The 19,414-nt window shown below is 45.8% G+C and overlaps 1 protein-coding gene across 1 annotated transcript in view; it reads right to left on the bottom strand.

Annotated features, from left to right (window-relative positions):
- The window catches only part of Fam135b (family with sequence similarity 135 member B), a 196,893-nt gene that overhangs the window by 39,041 nt on the left and 138,438 nt on the right, over positions 1-19,414 (bottom strand). Inside the window, exons 7-8 of the mRNA XM_027952280.3 lie at positions 6,599-6,752; positions 4,190-4,239 (exon numbers count right to left, since the gene is read on the bottom strand). Of these exons, the coding sequence (XP_027808081.3) occupies positions 4,190-4,239; positions 6,599-6,752 (204 nt within the window). The remainder of the gene's footprint in view (positions 1-4,189; positions 4,240-6,598; positions 6,753-19,414) is intronic.

The raw sequence follows: 19,414 nt of genomic DNA, 5'->3' as shown, positions 1-19,414 counted from the left end.
ATGAAACCCTCAGGCAGGTGGACTAGTCAAAACAAAGAAGCACACAAAATAAACAATAACAAAACCCCCCAAAACCATGCAGAGGGGCTGCCCCAAGCAGCCACCAACTGCTCACAGTTGCCAGCTGAGCTTGTTTCCCAGGTCCCACTAGGAGGTGCAGCTCTGGGAAAGACTATTAGGCACTTCAGCATCTCCCATAAGTTATGGGGGTCAAGAAGGGAATGATTTTTTTGTATCCAGAAAATCCTGTTGCTGTATTAAAGAACAACCAGCCAAAAAGTGTCACCTCTTAGTAGCTCCCCAGCAAGTTTCCGAATGTTTGCTGTCCAACGCACCTGGCTGAGTGTGGGCAGAACCATCCCTCTGCAGAGAGCACATTTTCTTCCTGACCAGTGCTCAGCAAGGACCCTCACGGCCTGCTCCAGCCCATCTTTCCAGCTCGGCTCTACAGCAGGGCTTCAGGAACACAGCATTGCAGCCATGCTGGCCCCTCTCCCGTGGTGCTCCAGTGCTGGTGCCCTGGGCCCCACAGGGCTGCTGTTCCTCTGCTGGAATGCCCCTCCGTCCCTGATGCACTCCCTCCTGCTCCCTGGCAACAGCCCCTATGGAGCATCCCCACCTCCCCAGAGAGAACCAGGCCCTCCCCTCTCCTGGCCCACCACCCTGCCTCGCACTCTCTGGTTCTAGTGTGGCCGCCTCAGGAGATTCTGCTGTCTGTGGAAACAAATCTGTTTTTCACTAGGCTGCAATTCCCAATGGCCTCTTCTACCTATTCCTAACAGATATCCAAGTGGCTGGTGCTCAGCGGATGCTTAGTAAAACTTCATGATTTGCTGAAGCACAGAGGCACCCACACTCCACTGCTGCAGAGACCTAGCTTTCCAATCCTCTGGAGTCACCGGAAGCCTCCAACCCTCTCTACCAGTGGCAGGCCATCCAGATGGAAACCTTCACTGCTGTTTGTCATTGGCCACAAGGTGGCAATGTGCTGTCTCTAAACAGCTCTGCAGGCTGTGAGCTTAATATGGGGGGCTTCTGGGGAAGTGGGGTGCTGCTTCTACTCCAACCACAGGCCAGCCCTTCAGCAAACCAAGGAGCAGACTGATGGCCAGCACATCACCCTTTCCACCTTTGTCACCAAGCCACTCTCTACAGCAGTTGCATAATAAAAATTTTCAACAAAATTTGGTTATAAAATAAAGTCTGTGGCAACAGGGACCATAGGAACCCAAGAGGCAGCATCCCTGCAGTCTGGGACACTGCGAAAAGGAGGAGGCAGCAGTCGGCCTTTGTGAAATACGCTCGATAAATGCTTTGGCAGGCTCTGTCCTAACCTCCGAGTCTCTCACCTGAACCAGAGCAGGCAGCAGATGTGGAGGAACCTCAGCAGGAGGCGGGGCCTGGGCTCAGACCCTCGCAGCTCACCCCTCTGACTCACGCACCTTAAGGAAGACCCGCTCCTCTGTGTCCACTTACCATGAAATAAACATGGACCTGTGAGCACTCCCCCCAGAGCCCAGGGCTGCTGCAGGCACAGTGCACAGAGACCAGTGGGCAGGGAGCCAGCCTCCCTCTGGGCGGGGCCTTTGCTATTCCTTTGTTTTAACTTCACCACCCAAACACCCTTTCCTGCCCCCGCTGCTCTCTGTGATTCTGTGAGATGCAGCTTAGTCTCTGTTCCTGGCAACCAGTCTCTAAAGCCCTCGGAATTCCAGGAGCTTAGAAGCATCTTTTCTTATTCTACGTTGAGTTTATGCTAATGTGGAGACCCTTGACAGACCCCTAGACAGCCTCAGGGGAGAGGCTGGCTGTCTGAAAAACCAAGGGGTCAGGAGGTTGGAATTTTCTCTCCAGGCCTCTGGGGAAGGGAGAGGAGCTGGGGATCTTGTGGAGGGCCAGTGGTCACCTTGGCCGTGAGGCCATGCACTGGAGTACCTGTAGAAACCTTAATAGATGGGGCCTGACAGCTTCTAGGTTGGTGAGTATACCCAACTGAAGTGCCACCCTTGGGACGCCCTTGCAGGACTTGCCCTATGTCCTATGTATTCACCTGGCAGTCTGTCTGCATCCTTTCTGACATGCTTTATAACAAAGTGGACAGCCCACATCTGGCTAGGGTCAGAGAAAGGACAGTGTGCGTGAGGTACCACCTGATGGCAAAGTGTTTCGTGCCGGAGACAACTCTTAAGTGTCCCTTTGCCCACATAGCCCCCTAAGGACGTGAATCCTCCTTCTTGGCTCCCTATGATCTAGAGATTTGTCCAGGCACCCTGGTGCAGGGGGCACCCAGGCCTCTTGGTCACTTGCCTGGGCTCCCTCCCCAAAGCCTCAGTCATCGCACGTGACCCGTTCCCAGGCCCTTCTGACTGTTCTAGCAGCACAGCCTTGCGCCAGGCCCTCCTACCTCTGGGGTCCATGGGCTGCACTCCTGCAAAACCACAAGGCTCAAAGCCAGGCTCCAAAACAGCTTCCTCTCTGGGGTCCACTAGGGCCTACCTCCTCCTGAGTAAACTTAGTGACACCATCCACCTGAGGTCCCACAACCAGGTAGAGTGCCTGTGTCCTCATCCCTTGCCAGGCTCATGCATAGTAGGCAAGATGACAAGGACAGAAGTAATGGCTTAGGGCAGTGCTGCATGCCAGGCTCTGTCCTCCACACTGCAGCCAGGTGACCTCATTTCATCCCCATAGAACAAGTGCATCGCACACAGGAAAACAGCCACCAAGAGGGGAAAAGACCTGCCCAATGCTTGTCCAGAGGTGGAGGACCACACCCTGTTATTAGGTCAGAGGGCCTCTGCCCTTTACTCACACGAGGTACATGACCCAGGACAGATGGGTCTGCAGATTGATAGGCAAATGAGCCAAGGGTCTCAGGAAGCAGCATTAACCACTCCAGGATCAGCTTCTTCCTCACCTTTAAAAGCCTGACCAGCCCTCAGTGCCTTTGTTTACCGGCTCACTCCAGCATTTATTAGGAGCTTACCAGGTGCCAGGAGTCCTCCGAGCAGCAAGCAGTGGTGGCCCAAGAGTACACAAGCCACTTTCCTAAGCTGTGTGCTCCAGGAGGGAATGGGTCGCCACTGAGAACCCATCCACTGAATATAACAGGATTGCTTATTTTATAGAACCGTTCAGTTGAATAAATGAACAAATGCACACAAGGCACATAAAATACAGACCGGGTAACTTGCGAGTGTGCACTACACTAATTGGCTAAGACAAAACGATGTCATCAGTAAAATCCTGATGACTTCTGGCTCCACTTTACAGATGGGAAAACCAAGCACCACGAAAGTACTGGTTGGCCTTCCCCTCGCCCTGACTCATGGGCTTCCTTCCAGCCTCAACCTGGGATCTCACTCAGGGGGCCGTGCAATGCCCCGGGGAGGTGGAAGTGTCCCAGAGACTGTACCACACAGTCGTGTGCATCGCCAGGTTTGTTAAAGACATGCTCTTAATGCACACAGCCTCACAAAACCGCAACAGAGTCCCCAGGACAAAATTCATATCTATTTTTTGTTTCCTCTTGTAAGTGATGTGAGCCATTGTCTTTCCCTGAAGTTTAAAAGCCAGAGGGTTTTAAAACGGGGGGGGGGGGGTAGCCTGCTGTGTAAAAAACAGTGGGGGCGGGTAGCCTGCGGTGGCCTGCCAGGTGCACTGCCTTCCCGCTCCTTGCTTCGGAAGTCGCCCAGCTGAGCAGGGAAGGAGTGGACTGGCTGACTGCCCACAGCTCACAGCCCGAGCAGGGATGCCTGGAGGGGATCTTTCAGGAATTTGGGGTAACCTAATCTAGCTCAAATGGGCTGAAGTAGCTGACCCCTTGACCCCTTCACTGGGCCTGCACAAGTGTCCCATGGGCGTCCTTTTGATGGCAGGGGTCTCAATTCCACTCACACATCATGCAGAGGCTGCTGGTTTCTGGACATGCTTCCTGTGAAGACAATGACCACCTGCTACTTCACTTTTGCTGACCTCCAGTCACCTTTCCCACACCTCAGACCACCCCGCTTCTTTGCCCCATAAAGATACCTGAACCCCAGATTTGAGGCTCCTCCTCCATCTCCATGGCATTGGCACCTGTGAGCTAACTTTCTCTTTTGTAAACCTGGTAGCTTCCGTGACAGGCTTAATGCCCTGTGGACATGACTTCTTTCCATCAGACCCACAGGGTCAGCCCTCTAGTTACCTGGAGCTCTGAGCATAGCTGGGAGAGCGTTTCTTCAACAGCAAGGGCCTCTAGGAAGAAAGAAGCAAATACCATACAGTTAAACGGACATGCACGGAAATGAAGATGCTGTCAATTAAAAGAAGAACAAGTTTCAAGTTCTCATTAAAATCACAGGAACAAACACGATTGATGAAGGCTCCTCTCCATGCATTCCTAACCAGCTGGAGGCACCGTGCTTACAGACAGAATAAACCTGATTTGGAACCAAGGGCTAAGCCCTAGGTAAAGACCAAAGTCCTCTCATCAATGCATTTATATAAAAGTAGGTCCTCCTAAACTGTATAGAGCTTTTTTGGGTCAAAGTGATTTTTTTCTTTAGGTACTGGGGATTGAACCCAGGGGCACTTAACCACTGAGCCACAAACCCATCCCTTTTTTGTATTTTATTAGAGACAGAGGCTTGCCAAGTTGCTTAGGGACTCACTAAGTCCCTGAGGCTGACATGGAACTCAAGATGCTCCTGCCTCAGCCTCCAGAGCTGCTGGGATTGCTGGCATGTGCCACTGCACCCAGAGTGATTCCATTTTTATTTCCACTTTTTGAGGCACATGGATACACACAACACAGATATATCTTTCCAAGACATAAAGAGCATGGATTTGCATCTCCATCTCACCCATGAAAGATCAGAAGCCTAGAGAAGTGGGGTGGCAGATCTGAGTCCTCTGCGGGCTCCAGGGACTAGGACACTAGTGAACACCTAACTTTCCATGCCAACATGGTCCCTGCAATGTCACTGTGGCAGCATGGACCAGTGGTGCAGCTCTCAGGGATGTAATGTTCATGGTCGTTACTTTTTGGAGTTATTCCCTAGTTTCACAGTGCCATCTGCACGTGGCTGTGGTAGATGCACTGTTTCCCAGGTGAGTGTGAGCCATCCCTTAGCACCTGGGATCCTTCCTGAAACACAAGTAGCACAAACCTCTCCACCTGACTGCTGACCTCAGGTCTGCAAGGTCCCCAACCCAAGCAAAACAGAGCTTTGTCATATTGGTTTTGTCTGCATCCCCAATGTCTAGCACAACTCCTGCACACAGTAGGTGCTATGTGTCAATACAAATATGATGAGTTGGTATAAAGAAACTTGGTTCCTTTGGGTTAAAAAAAATGCTACATCAGAAAGACAAATGCAGCTGAATGATATCCATTTTCTCTCTGAGTGATGTGAATCGCACCGATTCTCTGCATGTCTTTATAGCGTGCATAAGATTGACACCTGAAAAACATTTTGAGGATTGCCTTATTCAAAGAGTAGTGCTTGAGCACAGGATTTGACTGGGGTGTCAGAGCTGATAGTGATGGATGGCAAGAGGCTTCGGCATTCAATCCTAATACCACAACTCCATACGTTCTCCTTCAGGCCCGTGTCGGGGGAGTGGATAAGGGATCTGAGGAGCGACTGCTCTCAAAGACCTCAAGACTGCTGGGGAATGGGAACATGCAAATGCATCATTACACCTGTGTTCATTGCCATGATGGACACTGGGTAAGACGTGGACACACCTCTGCCATGGTTTCGTAGCCGTTGATTCCCAGGGGTATAGATGGGGAAGTTAAGGTCTCTGACACTAGAACAGGTGTTAACCCTGAATTTCAGGTTAAGGGCTCAGACGCTGCTCTAGAGGCCGATGAGCAGAACTGCAACGCAAGCCCTACTGTAACTGAGGATGACATAAGACCTTCCAGGGGTCAGTACAGGGACTCCGAGCCTTGCCATGGTTCTGTCACACACAGGGCTGTGCGACCCTGCCCCTTCTACCTCTCTGTGCCATCATCTGTCAATCAAGAGGGATTTAGGCTTAATAATCTCTATGATGTCTAACCTTCAGAAAATCCATGTGCAAGAATCTATTTGTCTCAAGACAGCTAAATCTGATGGATATTAGTAGGTTTCTGTAATCATCCAGATTAATTATAAGTATTTAATATTTACATATACAAACATATATGAATGGGTGTATGCGGCTGTGCATATCATTCTTTACTATGGACATGTAGCTCTTTATTAGGATTGTTTTCCACTCTGAAGCTGCAATTCTGTATTACTGCATAGTTAAGGAAAGACTCTAAACCCACATTCTCCCCTAGAAGGCAGCATAACATTATGTATCAGGCAGGTATGCACTACGTGTTCTGTGTTTGGTGGATAAGTGAATGAGTGGATGAGTATACTCTTAGACACTAATATCTAGACTTACACATTGCCCTTTGAATACTGCCTCCTTCTAGAATGAGGTAGGGCACACTAACCCTCCCTGAACAATAGATGTTACCATGACACTTAGCAAAGCATGATACCCTTTCTCCAGCCCAGTGACCAAGGGGCAACATTAGCTTCTGGTCTTTTCCCTGCCCTTGGCCCCTTACCCAGCTCCATGTGTGGCAGCTCTGGGATGTCCCTCATGATGAGTAGGAAGTAGAGGCGGAGGCCCCGGTAGGCTTGTAGGAGCAGGAGACACAGGTCGCGGTGCCACTTGTGGGCATGCTGCATGCAGTTCTCTGAGGGGACATAGAAGCTTCCCTGTGGGTGGAACAGAAACAAAGCTGAGGAATGTCATGCCTGGGCTAGTAGCACAGGGATCCTTCCCTCCACCTGCTGTGTCAACCATCAAGGACTGTGTGGAAGAGAGAGACCTGAGTTCCCATGTCTTCTTTGTCCCTCTATGTGGGAAAAATAACGGAATCCAAAATACTCCTGTTTTGCCATGTTCAAATTAAAATGATAATAATAATATAATAATGATGATGATGATGATGATGATGATTGTGGTGGTGGTGGTGGTGATGATGGTGATAATGGTGGTCGTGATGGTGATATGGTATTGATGATGATGGTGATTGCTAAAGATGGTGATAATAATAATGATGGTAATAATAATGGTGATGGTAATAATGGTGTTGATGGTGATGATGGTGGTGGTATTGATGATTATATGGTGGTGATTGTTGAAGATGGTGATGATAATAGTGATGCAGATGATGGTGGAGGCATTGATGGTGATATGGTGTTGATGATGGTGGTGATTGCTGAAGATGATGATGATGGTGATGATAATGGTGATGGTGATGATGGTGGAGTTGTTGATGGTGACATGGTGTTGACGATGATGGTGAATGCTGAAGACGGTAATAATGGTGATGCTAATGGTGATGGTGATAATGATGTTGATGGTGTTGATGGTGACGATGGTGGAGGTGTTGATGTTGATATGTGTTGATGCTGATGGTGGTGGTTGCTGAAGGTGGTGATGATAATTGTGATGGAGATGATGGTGGTGTTGCTAATTGTGATGATGGTGGTGATGATGGTGAATGATGCTGGCAATGGTGGTGGTAATGGTGACATTGTGTTGATGATGGTGATGATTAATGAAAAAGGTGACTAGTGACAATGTTGATGATGATGGTGATGGCAAAGATGCCCTGACATGGCAGGTTTGTGAAACTGAGTGGGGCCCACTTAAGGTCCCCTTCCACTGACTGTGCCAGGGTCCACGCTAAGAAGAGGCAGGGACAAAGGCAGGCAGGCCTATTGGCACAGAGTGATAAAAAGAATTTGAAAGACCCTCGTGGCAGTCGGAGGAGTAGCAGCTATTGCTTAAAAGGAGGGAAACTGTCTTGTAAGAAGAATGAGGTGCTGAGGAGTTGCCTAACCTGTGTGGAACACGCCCCCTGGGGAGCTCTGGATGTGGGCACACGTGTCAGAGTGCTCTGTGTTACATATGTAGTTGGTGGACATAGAACCGATGACACTGGTAGAATTACAAAGTGTTTTGTCAAATGAGAAAATGATGCTTACATCCACAAAGAACTTGGAGACCTAGACGTGACAAAAAGGAAGAAATGGGACAATTTTGACTCTTTTTTTTTTTTCCTTTGGTACCAGGGATTGAACTCAGGGGCACTTGACCACTGACCACATCCCCAGCACCCTCCTTTTTTAAAATTTTATTTAGAGACAGGGTCTCACTGAGTTGCTTAGCATCTTGCTTTTGCTGAGGCTGGCTTTGAACTCCTGATCTTCCTGCCTCAGTCTCCTGAGCCTCTGGGACAACTTTGACTTTCTTGTCAACCCAAGAGACAAGGACATCCTGAGGTCAATGTTGGAGAGATGTGTTCTGAGGGCAGAGAAAGGAGTCCCACAGGGAAGTGCTCAGATGGGGAGAAGGGAAGCCGCTGGGCAGAGGGCTGGAAGATGGTGGAGTGAGGACCTGTGTCCCTCTGTTGCCCACATGGCCGGGTGGGAGGAATCAGTGTCTCTGTGTCCTGTTGAACAGCCGGGCAACGGGTCGGTCTACTCTCCTGGCTCTGAGCCTTGGTCTACATGGCGGGTGACTCTGGCAGCCTTGTGCTCCAGTTTTTCTCCTTTTCCCTTGCTGCCACCTGCGAGGGCATAACTGGTCCAGTGGGGGCAGAACAGGTCTGATGAGGCCAACGGCCATCGGCACTCCATCTGTGCTCCCAGTTGTGAGCAGGCGACGATGGGACTGATGACACCCTTTGTCCCCACTTGTCTTGATGACTGGGTAACATGGGCTGCAAGGCAGTATGCATCAGACCAGATAAAAATCTCAGGAATGTCATCACCTGGTTCCAAGACAGAGAGGTCACTGGTGTGCTTTCAGGGTCACTAAATGTGAGGGCGGGAAGTGCACAGGTGGAGCAGGGCACTGCACTCTCTCGGAGGCCTCCCAGAGGCTCACTGATGGCTTGGGCTCTGGACTTGCAGAGAGGCCTGGCCTCACAGCACGGACCCTGTCTTTGGACCCAGCCATTGACCAGCACTGGGTGAGGGCCACCCAGGGCGGATGGGAGCAGCTGTCTCTAGACAGGCAATCCGCACACTCAGCTGATTGCTCTTGGCCCCCAGCTTCCTGGCAGTGTGAGGAAGGGGTGCCTGCAGCCCAGGGAAGGTTCTGGGTGGCAGACCCACCCATGTCTGCTGGAGACACCCTCTGCTGCCACCTCTTCTCCTCAGGGCCTCACTTTCCTCAGTTCTGAATCCTAGCTTTGGATTATAAAGATTCCAGGTCCCTTTTGATTTGAATTTAAGAGAGACATTCAACAAGGTTTGCAGTCAAAGGACGTGCTCATTTCACAACCAGAAAATTCAGCCCCTGGAATGTCTGTGTCCCCCAGAACTCAGGCCAATGCACACACTGCCATTTCCCTTCTTTCCTATTATTAAAATCAAAATACAGAGAAGCCAGTGCAGCTGTGGAAAGACCAGCAGAGCTTGCACAGAAGAGGGAGCTCATGAGAGTCCCCAGGCCTGCAGAGCAGAAAGGAAACCACTGTTCATAGACCATATGGACAGTTCCATCACCAACCTGCAACAAGCACCGTCAGTGCTTCCACCAGCACTAATGTTGCTTTTCAAAATAGAATGTAGCTGTTTAAAGAGAAAAACTCAGTGTCACCAAAGAAAACACAACACAAAGTAAAGTGCCCCATTCTCAAGTGCAATGATTTCTTGTGGGTCTTCTAGAACTCTTCCATACCCGTGTGTACCTCTGTTTTTGCATGTGTGTTCTCACAATGTATATGCATATTCCAAATTCATACACAGATATACGCATGAGTTAGGGAATGCTCCTGTCATTTCTCAGTCCTTTTTTTAAAAAAAAAAATCTCTTAACAGGTCTCAGATTCCCTCTGATCCTATGGAACAGTAAAGAAAGCATTTGGAACACCTGTTTCCACTTCCTGGATGGAAAGACTGGCTCAGAGAGCTGAATGGTTAGCGCTGGTTCCTCTTCTTGGCAGCTGCAGAAATGATCCTGGAAGCTCAGGTGCCAAAGCCGGGCAGTCCTCCCTCAGCATGCAGCACGCGCCTCTGAAAACCGCGCCTGGCAGAGAACAGATGCTCCACAAAGGTCTGCCTCCTTTGACAGAGGCATTAATTTAAGTCCTGCCGTGTCTCCATTAGCTGTGACTAAGCAGACGGGACTATACAAAGGGCCTTATGAAGGCACCACACCCGCGGTCACGCGTCCCCAGTTAGTCAGCTTCAAGCAGCCCTGGGAATCCTGTTTTCTGTGCTGCCTTCTGCTCATAACTCCATTTTCTTATCACCATGACCTTGTTTTTAAAGTGCTTCAGACCCCAGTGAAGAAGGCAAGGAAGCTATGAAGCCTGTTATTAAATTTCACATTTAAAGCTAGACCCTGTGGCTATAATCCCAGCTACTCAGGAGGCTGAAGCAGGAGGACTGCAAGTCTGAAGCCAGCTGCAGCAACTTAGCAAAAATAAAAGGACTCAGAATAAAATGAAAAGGACTAAGGGTGCAGCTCAGTGGTAAAGCACTTGCCTAGATGTAGAGTGTGTGAGACCATAAATTGAATCCCTAATACCAAAAAAGGAAAAGAGAGGAGGGGGGATCTCAATCCTAATATCATGAATGTTTCCAGAAAGATACAAAGAGTACTTTAGGGAACCTTCATAAAGCTGATTCCGTATGATTATTGAAGTAATAAATGTCAAAATGATAATCCAAAGAGAGAACCTGAAAAATATATGGGTAAAGATTGTTATAGCAGACAAAAAAGAAAAAGGAGAAAGAAAGAAAAGAGAAACCTCCATTTTCCATAAACTACTCACCAGCATGACTTTTGGAAAGTGAGTAATACATCACAGAAAATCCCATTAGCCAGCCCTCCAGGCCTGCAGAGCCCATGTCAGTGTGGAAAAGCCAATGAGCACCTGCTGGAATCGGATTGAAAATCCTTGCACAATCTCCCTGGCACAGAGAAAGAACACTCTAGCAACCTACTTTTCAAAGTCTGGGATAAAAACCCTAAATAATGAAACAGGACTCCAGCAGGCCAGACATACCATTAGGCTGCACATGAACCCACAGGAGAGGGCTCTTGCCAGGGTCCAACCCACACTGGGGCACACCAAGGGAGTGTCTCTCCCTTCCTGAGGGTGAACTAAGACAAGTGTAAGTGGGAAAAGACTTGTCTGATTGGAGTAAAGCATCGAGTCTGCAGCACCGGCTCCAGCCAACATTGTTTTAGTTTTGGAACTCAAACTCATGTTTGAGTTCTTGCTTTGCTTCTTCTTACCAACGTGGCTTTGGGCAGTTCATCCTATCCCTGCCCTGCAGATGCACCATCTGTAAAGAGGGGACCATCGTAGCTGCTGTTAAAGAATAAATGAAATCATTCTGGAAAAATGCGGACTGATGCAATGTTCTAATGGAGAATGGGAGCAAACGGAAAGGCATGTTTGTGCATCAAGGATATGCACATTGATGGCCTCTGTCAACATGTCTATGGGTGGTACAGCATAAGAATCAACAGTGACCCACCAAAAACCTTGTAGCTGCATCTTAACTCAACAGATGTCCAGTAGGAGCTCTGCAGGGGTGTGGTTCCGTTTGAATACAGAACCTGCTGACCGATCTGCCCTTCAACTACCATGTGACTGAGCCAACCCCTTACAGCACCAGTTTCAACATGGAAGGTCAGGATAACAATGGAGTTAGGTGCTTAGGAAAGTGTTTGATATATAGTTAAGTATGTACTAACTGCTAATTAAGAACCTTTAGTTTTTATTTCTTTTTCTTTCTCTACCACAGTATATACAAATTGAGCATAGCTAAGTTTGATGTGGACCCTTTCTTTATATATGAACCTCTCAAAACTTCATCTTTAAATCCAATCCCTGCCCTGGTCTCCAGATCTCTAAATTCCAAACTTCTGATTGAATAGCTTGCCTATTTGCCACAAAACCTTCTTAAAGGAGATTATTTGTCCCCCTGACCTGATCTCACTTCCCTCTGGTCTTCACTTACGGATCCCATTTCCTAACACCCTAGAGCCAGGGAGTTCTCTTGGGCTCCTGACTTTGTCACCTCAAGAATCTGCTATCAAGTCTGGGATTTCACATTTGATATTCTTTTCACTCGCCCCAGAGTGACTTGTCTTCACTGGTTACTTGAATTATTCAAACCGTCCTTCTCATGGGCCTCACAGTTCTGGTCTCCAGTGGTCTGGTGCCTTAGTCCATGCAAGCCGGTTCACACCATCACTCACCACTGACAAGACAATTCCAGATTCCTGGGTGTGGCATTTGAGTCCTCTGCACCCTAAACTCCAGCCATGTTTCCACATTTGGATGCTGCCTCCACTTCTCTCCAGACCTTTAGGTGCATTTCTCCTCTTAAAAGCCTGTGCTGCTTCTTCCTGAGAGGCCCTCTGTCAGTCTTTTGGAATTACTTCCTGTGCACCACTGAGACTCAGAGCAGATGTCATCTCTGGGCACTTGTACAGCCACCCCTACTCTGTGACACCTCATGCATGCCTCATCAGACCAATTATCCAAACTCTTTCCTTGCAGCCTGAACACCTGCAGGGTAGGTGCAGCGTGCTGCATGTGTCTGAACCTGGAACACCTAGTGCATAGGCAGTCACTGAATGCACAGAGGTAGACAAAGTGCAGGGACAAATGTAGCATTGTCCTACAGGTCACTGCAACTAGAACGCTGCAGACTGGACCAACATATGCACATTGAAGGCCACCTTATCCTTGCCTCTTCCTATTTCAGAATTGTGGGCTTTCACACTATTTGGGATCTGGATTAGGATTTCCAAGATTACCACTACAATCATGCTGTAGACACTTATGTTTATTCACTTGTTCATACGGAATATATAATGCAATCTTTGTTTTACTTGGCATATGATGAATGGCTATAATTCATAAAATAATTCAACCTTGCCCATAAAAGCAAGGCATATCTTTTGTCAAAAAATATCAATACATTTTATGTTAAAATTATGGGCGAATGCATAAATAGAATTGATTTTTAGTATTCTAGATATTTATTTGAAAAAGAAATGTAAGCACTGTCAGACCTCAATATCTAGAGCACTATTACTACAGCTACCATTCCTTATGTGGCTGCGGTTGCCTGGTACTATGTTTTGTCTTTGTGTTTCTCCTCTTGGTGGTTCAGTGTCTTTAAACTATTATCCCATTTGTACTGATAAGAAAATAATCTTGATCATAAAAACAATAAAAATTGGCATTTATGATTTGACCCTGTTGAATGGCAGGCATGGTTCAAGTGCTTAGTTCTCATGCTGCCCCTGTGAAATAAGTCTGATTATTTGCACCCAAATTGTGGAGTAGGAAACTGAACCTCAGGATGGTACATACTTGTTTTCAGGTCTTCTGGCAAGAGGCCACTCAAGGCACTGGAAGCTTGCACACTCTCAGTCTGAACTCTGACCTTCCTCTTTGCACTAGTTTCACACAGTTTAAATACGTTGCCTGTGTCCACACATCTAGGAAGCGATAGAGTTGAGTTTCTAACTCAGGTCAGGACCCATTAGAAAGGAAAGCAGCTCCTTTAGGGAGCAAGAGAGTAAACCCTGTGATAACTAGCCTCAGCTTGCTGCTAGCTAGCTGTGACTTGGGAACTCACTTTCCTTCCCAGCCTTTAGTACCTGCTCTTCAAACACAAACCGCTGAGGTCTTGTTCAGTAATTGCTCAACTCTGTGTCCCAGGGCTCTGCCTGGGTTAACCAGGCATGAGATGAACTATAAGTTAAAAATAGGAGTCAAAATTTAAAATATAAAAATTGCAAATGATCTTTCTATTAGTACAATTTGATTTGGAATCATGTTCTATCCCCTTGATGACATCTCACAGAGCTGATAGCAATAGTTGCCAGGCCAGGGCTGCATGGTGGGCATGAGGTGGGGAAGTCAGGCACCTGCCCTGTGTCTGCTCATGGCCTGCCCCAGGCATCTGCCCCACTCTGTATACGTAGCCTGCCCACCCTGCCTGTGGGTTCTACTTCTGTGTGTTCCCCTAACCACAAGTCCAAAATACTAAAAAATCCTCATCAGTACTGAACATGTACAGATTTTTTTTCTTGTCCTTATTCACTAAATAACACAGTATAACCGCTATTCATATAGCACTTACATTGTATTAGGTATTACAAGTAACCTAAAGATGATTTAAAGTGTACAGGAAGGTGTGACATGCAGATTATAAGCAAGGCTTGTTTCACTTTACAGAAGGAACTTGAACATCCTTGGATTTCAATGTCTATGTTGGGTGAGGTCCTGCAAGGACTCCACTGTAGGCACCAAGAGAGGACTGAACATACGTCCTTCCCTCTGCCCTCTCATAGCTCCTCTACCCAGGGATCCTACAAATGACAGTTGAGCCATCACCAGAGATCTCACGGCCATAGAGAAGTAGCCTGGTCCTGTGTCTCTCTCTATATACAGCTGTTGCACATTGTGCCCCTCGTGGAAGTCAGGGCGAGGATGCTCTTCACCTTCTCAGCTCCTCCCGTGCCATTGGTTGAAATAATACTTTAAAAACACGAGGTCTCTGTGCAGCGGAGAGGTTCCCCCAGCTTTCTAGTGCTCCTGAGGAATGGATCCCCACACAGGTCCTACCCAGCACAGCTACAGCCATTGGAGGCTGTGGGAGGGCAGGAGTGGGGTGAGAACACCAGTTCCCCGTTCTTAATCCTCTACTTCTAATTCAGCTTAATAATCTTGGCTTCTGTCTACCCATGTGCCGAGGAAATGGAGAGTTCTGGATAAGACACTGGGCTCTCCCTGTCCTCCCACAGAGGCGGCCTCCTCAGCCGGGTAGGCCTGGTAGGCTGAGCTGCACTCAGCTCTGGACAAGAATGCATTGTTTCTCAGTGCCCCTTACAGCCAGAAGCAGGTCCCATCTCCTTTGATGACATCACTCATCATCCTCTGTAGAGAAAGACAGCTGCAAAGGTGTCCCCCACACAGGCCTCTGGTGCTAGGGGACGGGGTTCACACAGGAGAGAGTCCACGTTAAGTAGAGGATGGAAATAGACCAGTGGTATGCACTCAATGTTTGGGGAAATCATGGGGTGCCACAAGCATCAAGGAGGGTAAGAGTGGCTGGGCTTTCTCCTCGGCAGCGCTTTCCTGTCCATGGCAGATTGAGATGCTGTGGTCTATATAGGAAGTTGTCTGAGAAAGGAATTCATTGATTAAAAGTAAAATCCTGAAAATCACTTGATTAAACCAATGCCCCCAGAGGAGTCAGTTCTACGGTGGCTCAGAGGTGAACACAAACTATGTGCCTGAAAATCAGACCTCAATCTGTGCTGCTCATTGTTTTCATTTCTGATTTCTAAATATTGCCCTTTCCTGTCTGCTTATAAAAGTTTGTTTTAAACAGCAACTAAAATGTGGTTTTTGATCAGTTTATTCCCAAGCCACTGCAAGGTACAAAAAAACTTCCATTTGTGTGTGAAAAGCAGTATTCAGTGAACTTGGAATTAGAGCTTTTACCTAGGATCAAGAGGTCAAGTTTAGGATTTTCTACTCACTATGAATAAGGACTTGCTTCTGCAATTGGACAGGAAACTTAGCTGCCCTCCAAAGGCAAGAAAGAGTGAGCCAGATGGTTCTTACTATCCATAAAAGACGATGAACTTGCAATCTATCTTCTTATCGTGATTATTATCGGTAGGAGTGCCAGATAAAGCCTTCCATTGATATACTAGAGTTAATACATTTTTTTAAATAAATTGGTCACTGCCTATAATCATCAAGAGATTTTGACCGACTTAGAACTTTAAAAATTGTAGCTAATTAGTAATTACACAAGTTGACATATTGATGATGAATAATTCATAGCCATCTTACAAATTCCCTTCATACCTATGTGCACTTTGCATGAATATATAAGTTGTGCTATTAAACTGTTTGACCTGAGAGAACTGTTCACATATCATCAGCATTATGATCAGTTATCTTTATACCCCTCTGTAAGTGAGCAGGGCAGTTCCATTTAATTTATCATCAGGATCCTAATTGCTCTTTATAGGGTGCTTCCTGTGTGCTCATCACCATGCTGAGCACTTGAGTTCCAGAGGTTAATAAATACTGACCCTGCCTGGCAGGGCGTCCACTCAAGCTGGAGTAAGAAAGGACACGAACACATCCTCGCTGTGCACCATGGTAAGTGTGGCACTGGAGGCAGCCTCAGGGGGCTGAGGGTGGTGAGTGCATGGGGTGGGAATGGCCCCCTGAGAGAGATGATGCCACCGTTGAGCTGGAAGGTGAGGAAGGCAGGGAGGGGTGTCTTTCAGGCACAAGGACCATTCCAACGAAAGCCACAGAGTAAAGAAACAAAGTGCAGGAAGATAGGAAGTCAGTGTGCAGCTAAAGTGAATGTGTCTGGTACAGAAAAGCAGGACATAACGCCAGTCAGACAAGCTGCAGTCAGTCATGGAGAAATCACATTCATCAGGACACACAGTCAATGTGCAAACAGGTGACAGCGTGGAGCAGTAGGAAAAAGTGATGGCAGTGGACTCCAACTCTCTCTGTGACTCTGGCTTCCATAGTCAAGGCTGTTGGTCTCTCCAGTTCCTGGGAAGGTTAGAATCATGATGCAAACTCATGAAGTAGAATAGGCCTGGACAGGCGAATAACTGACCCCAGTTCCACAGTGGAACTGTCAAGCCTCTAATTCCAAAGCAGCAGAGCCTGACTTGAAGGTCAAGCTCTTGGTACAAAACTCTACCTTCACCAGAATCAACCCTAAGTTGCTTCTCAACTGAGGGGGAGGAAGTGTGAATAGAGATAACGGAAACAGCAGGAGCAAGAGGAAGCAACTGTTATCCACAGGGCTCACTCATGGACCTCAAGAACAGTGAGTTCCACTTGGTGCCTGTGCCCTTGAGACCACAGTGTCTGGTTTTACTTTGAAAGTTGCAGGTTTGCTGTGATGCCCTTTAGACAATGAAGACAAAATACGTGATCTTGAAAGTAGAGTTGACCATGTGGAGGAGATGGTAAGAAACCATGAACAGAACATCCAAGAATTATAGGAAAACCTGAAAAGTCCAAATTTAAGAGTTTTCAGAATAGATGAAGGAGCAGAGATACAAACCAAAGGAATGCAAATCTTTTCAGTGACAAAATAGCAGAAAAATTCTCAAACCTAAAGAATGGATTGGAAAATCAAATATAAGAGGCTTACAGGACCCCCCAATGTACAAAATGACAGCAGACCCACATCAAGACACATTATAATGAGAGTGACTAACACAGAGAATAAAGATAAAATCTTAAAGGCTATGAGAGAAAAAAAAAATCAAATTACTTATGGGGAAACTAATTTGGATCTCGATGGATTTCTCAACCCAGACCCAAAGCTAGGAGGTCCTGGAATAATATATTTCAAGCTCTGAAAGAAAATGGATGTCAACCAAGAATTATGTATCCAGCAAAATGAAGTTTCAGATTTGAAGATGAAATTAAAACATTCTATGATAAATAAAAATTAAGCAAATTCATAACTAGAAAGCCTACACTACAGAAAATTCTCAACAAAATATTCCATGAGGATGAAGTGAATAAAAAAAGTGAAAACCAGCAAAAGGAGGATCTACACTAAAGGGACATTTAACCAAATGAGAAACACTAAGTCAAATTAAAAACAAAAATAAGTCAAAATGGCAGGGAATACAAATCACATCTCAATAATAACCTTGAATGTTAATGGCCTAAACTCATCAATCAAAAGGCATAGACTGGCAGATTGGATTAAAGATGAGACATAACAATATGCTGTCTTCAAGAGTCTCACCTCATGGGCAAAGACATCCACAGGCTGAAGGTGAAAGGATGGGAGAAAACCTATCACTCATACGGATTGTGTAAACAAGCAGGGGGCCGTCATCCTCACCTCAGATAAAGTAGACTTCAAACCAAAGTTAACCAGAAGAGACAAAGGAGGACATTTCATACTTCTTAAGGGAAGTATATATGAGCAGGACATAATAATTATGAATATTTATGCCCCAAACAATGGAGCATCTATGTGCATCAAACAAACCCTTCTCAATTCAAAGAGTCAAATAGACCACAACACAATAACACTGGGTGACTTTGACACACCTCTTTCACTACTGGACAGACCTTCCAAACAAAAACTAAATTAAAAAACTATAGAATTAAATAATACAATCAATAATTTAGATTTAACAGACATATATAGAATATTTCATCCATCGATGAGCGAATTTACTTTCTTCTCAGCAGCACATGGCTCCTTCTCTAAAATAGGACATATCATATGTCATAAAGCAACTCTTAGTAAATACAAAAACAACAACAATAACAGAGATAATACCTTGCATTCTATCAAATCACAATGGAATGAAATTAGAAATCAATGATAAAGTAAAAAATAGAAGTTAACTCTCACAAATGGAGACTAAATGATATACTATTGAATGATGAATGATAATAGAAGAAATCAAGGATGAAATATTAAAATTCTTAGAGGTAAATGAGAACTCTAATAAAACATATCAATATCTCTGGAACACTATGAAGGCAATACTAAGAGGAAAGTTTATTGCACTGAGCACATTCATTAAAAGAAAAGGGCAACAAATAAATGACCTCACACTACATCAAAGCCCTAGAAAAAGAAGAACAAATCAAGATCAAATGCTGTAGAAGAAAGGAAATAATTAAAATCAGAGTTGAAATCAAAACAAACAATTGAAAAAAATGTCAAAACAAAAAAATTGGTTCTTTAAAAAAATAAATAAAATAGATAAAACCCTGGTCATGCTAATGAAGAGAAAAAGAGAGAAAACTCAAATTACTAAAATACAAGACGAAAAAGAAAAATATCACAATGGACATATCTGAAATACAGAAGATAACAAGAAACTATTTTGAAAATCTATATTCCAACAAAATAGAAAATATCAAAGAAATCGACAAATTTCTAGAGACATATGACCTACCCAAACTGAATGAGGAGGTCATAAACTATTTAAACAGATCAATTTCAAGTAATGAAATAGAAAACTTCATCAAAAGTCTACTAACCAAGAAAAGCCCAGGACCAGATGGATTCTCAGCCAAATTCTACAAAACTTTCAAAGAAGAATTAACACCAATATTCCTCAAAGTATTCCATGAAATAGAAAAGGAGGGACCCTTTCAAACTCATTCTATGAGGCTAATATCCCCTGAGACCAAAACCAGAAAAAGACACATTAAAGAAAACTTCAGACCATTATACCTGATGAACATAGACACAAAAATTTTCAATACAACTCTGGCAAATTGCATTCACAAACATATTTAAAAGATAGTGTCATGATTAAGTGGGGTTCATTCCAAAAATGCAGAGTT

The sequence above is a fragment of the Marmota flaviventris genome, chromosome 15, assembly GCF_047511675.1.
Source record: "Marmota flaviventris isolate mMarFla1 chromosome 15, mMarFla1.hap1, whole genome shotgun sequence".
Taxonomy (NCBI): domain Eukaryota; kingdom Metazoa; phylum Chordata; class Mammalia; order Rodentia; family Sciuridae; genus Marmota; species Marmota flaviventris.
Note: the sequence above shows the minus strand (reverse complement) of the source record. Positions and strands in the feature narration are given on the sequence as shown.